The 12,221-nt window shown below is 40.0% G+C and overlaps 1 protein-coding gene across 1 annotated transcript; it reads left to right on the forward strand.

Annotated features, from left to right (window-relative positions):
• The first annotated feature begins 1,955 nt into the window (after positions 1-1,955).
• Positions 1,956-11,822, forward strand: pnpla2 (patatin-like phospholipase domain containing 2). Its single transcript, XM_049574965.1, has 9 exons — positions 1,956-2,506; positions 3,857-4,089; positions 4,883-4,948; positions 6,118-6,327; positions 6,440-6,500; positions 6,901-7,113; positions 7,935-8,067; positions 8,286-8,408; positions 10,452-11,822. Exons 1-9 carry the CDS (start codon positions 2,320-2,322, stop codon positions 10,768-10,770), a joined length of 1,545 nt encoding a protein of 514 aa, XP_049430922.1. The 5' UTR covers positions 1,956-2,319; the 3' UTR covers positions 10,771-11,822.
• The last annotated feature ends 399 nt before the right edge of the window (positions 11,823-12,221 follow it).

Below are 12,221 nucleotides of genomic sequence, written 5' to 3' on the forward strand. Positions count from 1 at the left end.
TTCAAATGCAAGTGATCTGGGATTTCATTACTATTTCTTGGGACACCCTACTACCATTTTCTATTTTGTAAGAAGGACATCGCAAACAAAACAAATTGTACATTGTTATTATTAGTACACGTTTCTCAAACCAAAGCAGTTATCATAATATATATTTGGGGGGACACCCCAACCCCAATATACAGATTAAAAAAATATAAATTTACTCTGCTGCAACAGGCAAACAAGCACTGCTGTCTGAAATAATCATTAGTGCAACTACAGTTATCCATCCATCCATTCTCATCTGCTTATCCGGGGCCAGATCACGGGGGCAGCAGGCCAAGCAAAGCACCCCAGACATCCCTCTCCCCAGCAATGCTTTCCAGCTCCTCCTGGGGGACCCCAAGGGTTTCCAGGCCAGATGAGCTTCTGGGTCTGCCCCAGAGATTCCTACCAGTGGGATGCGCCCAGAAACACCTCTAATGGGAGGTGCCCAGGAGGCATCCTGATCGGATGCCCACACCACCTCAGCTGACCCCTTTCGACACAAAGGAGATGGGTTGTACTCCGAACTCCCTTGGGATGTCTGAGCTCCTTACCCTATCTCTAAGGCTGAGCCCAACCACGCCCCAGTGCATGCAGAAGGTCACGGTGTGATGAAGCCAACAGAACCACATCATCTGCGAAAAGTAGAGATGCAATTCTGAGGTCCCCAAACCAGACCTCTTCCCCCCGGCTACACCTCAAGATCCTGACCATGAATATCACAAACAGGATTGCTGACAAGGGGCAACCCTGGCGGAGGCCAACACCCACCGAGAATGTGTTTGACCTTACGCCGAGTATGTGGATGCAACTCTCACTTTGGTCATACAGGGACCAGATGGCTCATAGCAGCACCCCAGTATCCCATAGTCCTGCACTACCCCCCACAAGACTCCAATGAATAAACTTACCACTAACTAAACTTGCCATTATTATTAATATTGGTTCCACAGTTGTGCATGTGGTGGACCCAGTGGAAGCCATTACTCAGCTGCTGTGGGTAGGTATAATCAATATATCTGTACTGATTCTCTATTTCATTACATTCAAATGTGTTAAAAAGTGGAAAACTAGGATGTAATATGAGTGTTATGTAGGCTATATCACTGTCCATTGCCAATTTTATAATGTGTTAGTATCATAGTATAGTTTGTCATAAAAAAAGTGTGAGTGTACATTTTTCCTGCGAGCTGGGCTTTAGTCATATGCTGGCTCCCTAAAATGGCACTAAGTCATCAAAACTTTCAAAACCCCTGATCGAAGATGTTTGTCTCAAAATACTCTAAAATGGTTGCTGTTTAGCTTCTAAAAATGTCTCTTGGAGGGAATTCCCCCCAAAACCCCCTGGAGGGTTGGATTGCAGAGAGTGGCTTGAACATGGCCCCCCATTGATAAATGGGTGATTCCGGCCCTGTCTCAAACCTGAGATGAAGTTACTGCGGGTCCTTTCTTGAAAAAAACATTAGAAGTGTTTCTTGTATTGCAAAATTATCACAAATAAACAAGACCAAATAACCGTAAGTGCGCACTGTCAAAGGTTTGCTTTATTGATTGAAACAATAGGCTCATGCATAGTCCAAAATCAATACACATTATCCCTAATGATAACAACTGTTACAAAAGAAAGAACCGATATGACCCAGCTGATATGAACAGACAAAAAAATACGAACACATTGAGGATGATACATTTAGAGAGGACAAAACAAAACGCGTTGTTCCGCCTGGAGACAAACACTTGACAGATGTCACAGCGAACTGAGTGCCCGCTCGTTGACTTCACGTGTCACCAGCGGTGTGGATTGTGATTGGTCACTTTCGCAACTATTTCAACTGTGATTGGTTGCTGTGCGCTGCGACGTCGATTATGATTGGACAAGCCGGTTAACTCCTCCCAGTACACACGGACAGAGTGAGTGAAATAACAACAACTCCCCGTGTCTCACCATACAACCTTACCACCTATTTAACCAGCTCAGGGCTGGGGTTAATGACACATTTACTGCCTGGGTTGAACTACAGCATGAGGTACTTTCAGATAATATAACTTTAACGACGTCACCTACATTGACAAAAGTGACTTCTACCGTTAGCTAGAAGGCTAAAAACAGCAGACAAACTCCATTTACCTGAAGACAGCATGTAAATAGCCACCAGTAACTAAATGTGAACGTTCAGCTTTAATAGCAGGCTTTTAGTTATTTTGTAGTTGTTTATAAATCTGCGTGTGGACTTTGTCCCGCCGCTCGCCAGCGACTTCCGGCTCACTTGACAGCAGCGGACGGACACCGGCATGTTTCCTCTCGACTCCCCGTGGAACATCTCGTTCGCGGGCTGCGGCTTCCTCGGTATCTACCACGTCGGTGTGGCCAGCTGTCTGCTGGAGCAGGCGCCTTTCCTGGTGCAACATGCCAGGCACATATATGGAGCATCAGCTGGAGCGCTCACTGCCACTGCACTGGTCACTGGAGTCTGTCTTGGTAGGTGTCTTTTAGATATATATTCATTTCCAGGAGATGGAAAGGATGCTGTTAAAATAGACGATAAGAGTGCAAAACTCCAGTAACAAGTGTATAACACGTGTGCTGTAAACTGCTTTAGTTTCCTACAGATGATAAAGATATATAAAGTACTCATGGTACACTGTAAACATACTCTGTTATAAGAAAGAGTATTAACGGATTTGAAGTATTGCCACCAAATTGTATTGGTAGTGCTCATTTTGCAGAATCACCTCTTTTACAGTGATAAAGTTATAGATTGTAGCTACTACAGCAATGGATATGGGCTGGAAAATATGGAGAAAAACAAATAACACAATATTTTTCACCAAATACCTGGATATTGATATTAAATATTAACGACTGGTTATGAGGGCTTTTACAAAAATGTTAACACAATGAGATTTTTGATCAATAATCATCAGTAATGTGGATATTATGACTAAGTGGGTAAAGGCAAATAATAGAACAGCTAGAACGTACTGGTAGGTTCAGAAAATTACATCACTTTACTGTAATGCAGCCATTAAAACCAGCAAAAGACAACACATACTATGGTATTCAAAGTTAAGATGACATCTAGTCCAGGATATCAATTTATTATTGATACATAGCCAAGCCCTACAATCCATTACTACTTTTATTTCATTAACATATAGGCAACATTTTAATGTTGTAGCTTGAGGAGGTGGAGCTATTTTTGATGGAGCTAACATTTCTCTTGAGTAGTTAAATATTTAACAGTGTCACGTTTTATCATGTTTATTTGCAAAGCAACAAGTAGCTGCAGCTGTCAGACAAAAGTAGTTGTGTAAATGAGTAGAGTAAAAGGATAACATTGCATAAAATGTAGGCGTAATACTCTTATTTAAAGCACTTCAAAATGAAGTTCCTTTCCAACACTGGTAGCTACATTAAGCATTATCAATGGGCCAATATGGTATTCTGATTATAACCATGTCAAAATGAATATGCCATACCAATGAAGCCCTTTCCAGTCTAATGGTGCTATTCAAAATGATAAACATATTTTCTTATAAAGACTCACTCTTAATTGTCTTACAAGGGAGGAAATGTTCAAGGGAAACATCCTCCTGATTGTTTTGTAAGAGAATAACTGTTGGCTTTTCTGTAAACTTGCTTTTCCAATTATAGTTGAGTACAGTATCTAACAAAAAATATACTTAATTGAAGTTGCAATTGATTAATTTATAATGTAGACAAAGCATAAATAACTTTATTCATCCCAAAACCTCCTATAGGATGAACAAAGTGCTATATTATCTTTATCTAATCATTTACAGTAACGATGTCTTCATGTTTTCTCAGGGGAGGCTGGTGCAAGTATCATCGATGTTGCCAAAGAGGCGAGGAAGCGATTCCTGGGACCCATGCATCCTTCCTTTAACCTGGTGAAGATTGTGCGTCACATGCTGCGGCGCACTCTCCCGGCTGATAGCCACCATCGGGCCTGTGGGCGGTTGGGAATCTCTCTGACCCGAGTGTCAGATGGAGAAAACGTCCTGGTGTTGCACTACAACAACAAGGAGGAGGTGGTGCAGGTGGGGAACGAGTCGGAAAACATTTCTCTCAATGTTTTAATGTAAAGTTGGTTGATATTGATGGAATCAGATGTCAGGATACAGTTGATTTAATATGTATTTTTCAGGAATGTGTTTATTGTTTTGCAGTAATATTGTACAGTACATACAAAAGTTGATTTAATATTTCAACACTGATAATGTGACGGTGTTTTGGGACCATTTACATGAAGCCACATTTTGAGAAATTATCAGTAATTTGGTTATGATTGTTTATTTTAGAGCTGAATTCATTAGCAAATTGACCAATTAAGTCAGTTATCAAGAGAAAATGCCAAATGCTCTGTTTTCAACTTCTGAAATGTGAGGATTTGCTAATTTTCTCAGTTTTATATCATTTTAAACTGAATGTCTTTGTGTTTTGGACTGTTGGTCGCCACCTTGGGCTCTGGAAAATTATGACATTTTAACTATTTACTCACATTTCTTTGACAAAACAATTAATCAATCAATTGAAAAAATAATCTGCAGATTAATTGATAGTTAAAATAGTTGTGAGTTGTAGCCCTAATGGTAGGCAGTGATTGTTTGTTTGACTCAGCCACAGTAATGTAATATAATTTAACTGTAATGCATTCTTAAGACCAGAAGAAGACAGCATTTACTGTAAGTTGTATCATGACACTGCGATAACTTGTAATATATATTTTTACACTTTAATACCAATGTCATATCACTATATCATTCAGCTGTAATTTCACCTCCAACAGTTTGTCAAAAATGTTTTTCTTATGTGATCTCTTTGGTGAACTAGGCGTGTGTCTGCAGTGCCTACATCCCAGTGTACTGCGGCATTATTCCTCCGACACTTCAAGGAGTGGTGAGTAGATTCAGTATTATTCAGCCTGTGTTCTCTCTGTGTCTTTGTGTTGTCCATATCCTGTATTTGTTCTAATGAAAAGAAATCACCTTCATTACTTTCATGGATTTCAAATTAAGAATTGCACATTAGTTTTTGCTGTTGCAGAGGTGTAATGACCAGTGTAGTCTACCATACAGCCTGTGCTGTATTTCCTCTCATTGTGTTTTGTTGTTGTTAAATTTAGCACCTTTTTTCTTCTGTAAGTGCCCCCATCGGTGCCCTCCCTTCCTCAAGAATGTGTTTGCCCTGAATGGCATGTGTGTGGAAACAACAATTATAAAATTCCTCAGGAGTTAATGTTTGTCAGCGATCTCTGAACTAAAAGGGGAAAGCAGAACTTGTATTTTTTTTTTCCTGTTGGACATGTTTCTAGTGCAAAGGTTTTCTGGGCAATATCATTGCGCAATACCAGCGCTCCCACCCTCCCTCTGTGGCCTTTGTGATGGGTTTTAAGAGCTTACATGTGCCTGTGTGTGTATGTGTGTGTGTGCATGCAGGGCCAAAATGTGAGAGTGGCAGAGCCAGATGTGACCGCAGTGACTCAGGCTTTAAAGGGACAGTTCAACCCGAAATCAGAAATACATATTTTTCCGCTGACCCGTTGTGCTGTTCATCAGTCTAGATTGTTTTAGTATGAACTGCCAAGTTTTGAAGATTTCAGCCGTAGAGATGTCTGCCTTCTCTCCAATATAAAGGAACTAGATGGCACTCGGTTTGTGGTGCTCAAAGAGACATCTCTACGGCCGATATCTCCAACACTCGGCAACTCACACCAAAACAATCTTGATTGATAAATACAGGTGAGAGGGAAAATAAGCATTTTCAATTTTAGGGTGAACTGTCCCCTTAAGGGTTTTTTGTCCTCTCCAAATTGTTGTGGCTCCAATTCAAGAAACTGATGTCAGTCTAAGCTGTCATGCCTTCCACCTCAAAGTTTAAAAATCCCCCAGCTTTCATAAAAACAAACAATAGTCAGTAATGATGTCACTATTATCATATCACATGGGATGATCACTCTGTGGCCAAATAACACTGTGCCATCAGATGACAAACTCTTTGAAGAAATTGTGCAATTTATGATCTGTTTCTCTTTTTTCTGATGCTGATATTTACTGTGTATCATTCAGCGATATGTCGACGGAGGAATCTCTGACAACCTGCCTCAGTACGAGCTGAAAAACACCATCACCGTGTCCCCGTTCTCCGGAGAGAGTGACATCTGCCCCCGAGACACTTCCACCAACATACACGAGCTGCGATTCACCAACACGAGCATCCAGTTCACTCTCACTAACCTCTACAGAGTCTCCAGGGCACTCTTCCCTCCAGACCCAATGGTAGGTCACTTGATTACAGCCTCGCTGATCATAAACACACACACCTACAGATAAAGTGATTGAACGGGAGTGAACTCAATGGACTTGTTGTATGTGTTTGTTCTGAGTGCAGGTTATGAAGGCCATGTGTAAACAGGGATATAAAGATGCTCTGCAGTTTTTAAAGAGAAATGGTAAGGAACGGTGATTTATCTTTTTTCCAGCCTGTCACCTACACATGTTATGTTCTGTTTAAAAGAATTATAATTGGTAATTGGTCAGTAAAACAAGCTTATTTGATTTTTGCCCTCTGGCCTGAACATATTCGTATGCAGAAACAGTATCATGCTGATATGATATCAGCTTCCTGTGACCACGTGTCACCAGATCAATAGACTGCTTGTGACGGAACTATTGTTACTCCTTATAGTTGCTTATTTGTTTATGTTTTCTGGCAGTTTGTAAGCACATAATCAACACTGCTTTACAGAAATCACCATTAAAAAAATATGCTGATTATTCTAATCTAGTTGAATAATTGAACTAACTGAAAAAATCACCTCTGCATTGATCACGTTTTACTTCTGTTTTCAGGATTGCTTAACTTCAACGGACCTCTCAGACACAGACCCCTGCCTTCTAGTGGGGAAGAAAATAAGTATTATCATGATGAGGAGGAGGAGGAGGACAATGAAGGCGGTGAAGAGGAGGAACAGCTACAAGTGGAAGAGGCAGCAGTGGTGGTTCCATGCAGTTCCATAACAGATGAGCATATCATTGAGCACCTTCCACCCACCCTGCACAAAGGTAACATATTAGGGAAGCATGAATGAAAGTTATGGCGTCATGTCTCATCTATTGTCACTTTCCTGGGAAAATCAGGTATCTTTAAAATGTCAAGAAAAACAGCCCTGCTTTGGCTTTCACATAATCCAGTGGGTTTTAATGAGTATTTATCTTTAGAGCAGGGAGATAATACTCATGTTTAATGATAAGGCCATTAATAAAGTATAAAAAAGTGGTAGGAATGATACGTATTTACTTATTTCTACTCCTTTTCGGACATGAAGTGTCTTGCTTGAGTTAGATAATTCATTATAGTTTAACACCATATCTGCTTGTTCACACGTTTGCAAAGAAATGCAGGTAAAACAGCCGATTGATTTAAAAGTTGTCAGTGTATTAAAATGCAAAGATAATGTTACCAAATCAGTGGCTGCCTGGACGTTAGGGATTTGATAAATACATACAGAAATTCAGAAATGGACAATGGTCAGTTCTAGTATAAAGTATGGTCCTTTGAGTTAATGCATTCAGTTCACAGTAGCTGTAATCAGAACAGCACGATCGCACATATGGGTGTTTTGTGAGCGACTTTCCATTGGTTAATAGTTCCCTTTTCAAACATGGATTGGATAAGAGCACCTTGTATATTAGTGAAGGAGAAATGCTGTCTTTGCTCACAAGAAAGACCATTATGTTCACTGTACTGACATTTTTAGTTAAATATACACATTTTAACACACAGCACATCTCCTGTTTTGCTCATAACTAGTGCTACATAAAGCAGGTTAATGCTATGAATATTCTGTGGTTACCGTTGTGGTTCTCTTTGCCTCCCTCTGCAGCTCTAGTGGAGGCCTGCATGGAGAGGAGGAGCCTGAGGCGGTCGCTAAGCAACCTCTTTCCTGTCAGGATGGCCTCAGCCATGATGCTCCCCTACACGCTCCCCGTGGAGTCTGCTATGTCCTTGACTCTCAGGTACCGTAGGACTTAATTACATCCAATCCCATTCCCTCATTAATTGATGCACACTCAGAGTAATACTACAGCACACCACAGAACTACTACTGTGTGTCTACTGGGGTCTTACGTGTGTGTCATTTTATTTTTTGTAACAGTAACACTGTTAAACATTAAAATGAAGGACCAGCCCTCTGTTGTGCCAATCGACTAACACTGACATATCTTGTGTGTAGGCTTCTGGAGTGGCTGCCATATGTGCAAGAAGATGTGGGATGGATTCGGGAGCAGTTACTAAAAGTCGCGCAGCATGTTCTTAACCAGGCCTCCAAAAGCATTTCCCAGCATGTATCTGCCAGGTAGGTGACTTTACAGCAGAGATAAACCTGTTTACAGCCTGGTACATGGTTTTGGTGCCATAGCTAATTTTCCTTCGTGGCTCCCTCAGTCAGTAGTTTTAATGTTTGGGCTGATTGGTGTATTATCACCTTCACGATTGAAGCAAGCAGACACAGAGCAACATTATCATTCATTTGGAGACTCATTTCTGTCCACCCGTTGAATGTCAGTTCAATTTAAACTCTTTTTTTGGCTCTGTTTTTGGTCTCTACCAACTCCAGAGCAAAATATCTGTGGCAGGTTGTACCAAAAACCTTAAGTTAAGATTTTCCTTAAGGTCTGAGTTAAGGTTTCCTTTAAATAAAAGCAGTTGCATAAAACACCCTTAATTCTCCTCCTTCTCTGTTTCCTTAAGGTGTTCACTTAAGCATTAAGATTTTCTCCTTCTCTTAGTCTTACACTTAGGGGATCCCTTAAAGCTAGTTAAACCTTTGTGCAAAAGAGCTTAGCAACCAAAGTAAGGAAAAAACTTACAGGACCTCTTACTATATCGTAATGTAACTTTGTGAGGAAGTATCCAGTAGATTATAGTAGTTTCTCTGTTCATTATTTACATGTTTTATATGCTCTTTATGTTAAATTTGGAATTATTTAATATGGCGCTCCTTACATGCAGGTAGACTTATAATTAAGTTTGATGGAGTGATGAATATAAGATGTGAGGTGCCACTAGTGTTGTCAATGTTCAGTTGTCCTGTGTTCTTTTTCGGACATTAAAGTTACACAGAGAAGCCGTCCCTGTGCTCTTACTTCACCCACAGCCCTTTGATAGTTAATTCAGTAACTAGTAAGTTTATGGTAAGACAGTAGAGAGAAACCTGCCTTACGTACATCATTAGATTTTATTGCATTATCCTCCCACATTTATTGTTTTCTGTTTGCTGTTATTTGTGGATCACATGTAATTTTTATTGTTTGACCAGAAGTAAGACATTTTCCTCCTCTAAACAGTTTTCTTTTCTTGTCCTCTTTTCTTCACTGTTCATAGAATACGTGAGACAGTAACAGATGAGGCATTAACAGGTATCACTAGTGCTTGTGCAAGCAAACAATCTCCATGAAAATTGCATAACTTTGAGGTTGTACATTTTTTTAATGCTGTAGATAACTCTTTAAAGGGATTCTGTGCAACACCCTTAAGTAAGTCCCTCAGCTAGGAGGAAATTAGCCTTAAGTGTAATAATTTAGTAGAAAACTTAAGGTGTTTTGTGCAACTGACCACTGGTTCTCAGGCTGCTTAAGGCTCCATTGTGTTCAGCTAGTTGCTATCTTTGTCTGTGTGCCTTTTTGATGCTGAGCAGGTAGTGTAGAGTGGGTTTCACTGAAACAGCTGACTGCTGCGGCTGAAAACAACACTATGAGAGTGAATCAAAACAGTAGTGTGTGGGCGGACAGCTAAACAATGAGCTCAAACTAACCATAAAGCTTTCGAAAGCCGAGGGGAGCTGCAGATTCTCATCATCACTTGATACATATAGTTCAATCAGGAGAGACAGAAGAAAGAAGTAAAGATAATATTTAATACAGAATATGAGTGTGCAGATTAACAGATGATTTGTGCTGAGTAAGATTTAACTTTGGCACTTAGACACCAGAGTGAGATATTTTGTGATTAAGAGACATCTGAGTGGCAGTAAAAGAAATCCCCCCATGCAGTCCAGACACTGGTGGTGGTGGTGGTGGCTGATGACTCTGAGGCTGCTGACTGCCAAAGTGTATGAGACTGATGAATCTGTAAAGACTAGATGGTGATGAGGAGGTGGAGGGCGCATGACAGCAGCAAGAAAGAACTACGGCAGAAAAGAACCATATTTAGAATGAGGAGCAGTGAGATGACAGGCTGACAGAGAAGGTGTGTCATAGTGCCACTGGCTGATTGTGTATCAGCTGATGACTCAATTGACCTACCCAGATAATGACATTGAGAGATAGTGAGTGAGCATATGTGCAAGGAGTGAATGGCAGGGTGAGAAAGAACTCATCTTTAACACTTCTTATTCTAGGCTTTCCTGGCAGCTGGAGCTCCACCACTCCCAGTCCCTCCCATCCCGGCTCAGCTCCGCCAACCTGTTTCCCAGCTGGGTGAATGGAGGCAGCTCTTCGGTCCTGGATGCCTTCATGCGTCTCGACCATTACAAGAGGCAGCTGCTGTCTGGAGTGCTGTGTGTCAACATGGACCTGCAAAACTCCTTCAACACTGGACCAATGTTGCCAGATAAGAGCCTTCCCGCCCTCCCCTTCGATGAAGGTCTCGTAATGAACATAGATTCTGCTGATATTCCACCTGCTGCCAACTCTGAGAAAACCATCAGCAGCTCATAAGAGCTCCTGGAGGGTTTCTGGTGAAGATGGAAGTGGCACTGAGGTTCAGACGTACTAACTCTAGGTCCAAAACATTTGAACAGTATGAAATAAAAAACAGTATTTGCATCAGATTTTAACATCTGTTTACACGCTGATATTTAGATACTTTTAAGACGCCAAAGCCATTTGTAATCTAATTAGCCCCATTGTGTAGTGTTTGAAAATGGTAATAATTTACCATGTTAATATTTAATGTGTATTAAATACGTTCATGACACTAACGAGTCTTTAGCTACAGTATAATCTGGCAACCCGTAGACACAGTGTGTCTGTTGTGTCTACAGAAGTGCATTTAAACTGAGCACATGTGCTCAAACATGTACAAGCTTGAATTACAGGACGTTACTAACAAAAATGCACACTAGAAATAGCATTGTTAAAATAAGAGACTGTTTATGCTTTAGTGGAATGTAGACAGACCAGTAGTTAAACACAACAGTGTTCCTCCTGCGTCCGGTTATGAGCTCCAAGTCGCCTCTGACCAACAGTGGATGCATCGATCTGTTTGTTACATGTAGTTACTCCATGATGCAAGTATCAATGCAGTATTGTGAAAAAAAAACATTGTCTTTGGTTTGTGTGAATGTCCTTGTTTTATGTCTTTATAATTATTTATATGAAAATGTGTAACACTTTTCTGCTCTGTTTTACCAATCATGGAAACTTGATTTACTTACATGTAAATTACAGCTTTTTAAGATTTAATTTAAATCTATGTTGTATTTCAGCTCAAAATCACAATCTTTTGATTTTATATTACAAATTTTACATTTTACATATACAATCAAAAATGTATTTTTTTAATTAATCAAAGAATCACTTTAATCTAAATTGCACTTTTTCATTTAATACCACTTGACTGAATGCTTTTCTTGTACTGTGTACAACAAGAAATTCTGTTGTGCCTTAAACTTTAATGAAATAATTGCCAAGTGAATTAAGCATTGTCAGAATGTTACAAGGAATACTATTTAAGTGATCATTAAATAACTGGTGTTGTTTGACATTGACTTCTCCCCATGAGTGTTTTGTCATTGCTGTGAATACTCAGAGTTCAGTTGAACAACAGTGATCCTCACATTACCCAGAAAAGCTCTGACTTACAGTGAATGCGTACACAGAGCAGGGAACAGTACACATGCCGTAACAGTAACCAAACAGTGAATCAAGCACCTGACATCTTGGGACGCATCCAGGTAATTCCAGCAACATGACAAATAATCACAGCAATAATCTTTTATGCACTGCATGACACAGTCCAAAGGGAAAAGGGAAACAGAAAGTGTGTAATCTGAAAATTGGCAAGACAGGTTAATTTTTTTTATTAGTCCCAGGTTCATTTTGCCATTATATGACCCAAAATTGAATTTTATGCTATGTTATTTCATTAATTAAATCCTCCTTAGAAA

The sequence above is a fragment of the Epinephelus fuscoguttatus genome, linkage group LG4, assembly GCF_011397635.1.
Source record: "Epinephelus fuscoguttatus linkage group LG4, E.fuscoguttatus.final_Chr_v1".
Classification (NCBI taxonomy): domain Eukaryota; kingdom Metazoa; phylum Chordata; class Actinopteri; order Perciformes; family Serranidae; genus Epinephelus; species Epinephelus fuscoguttatus.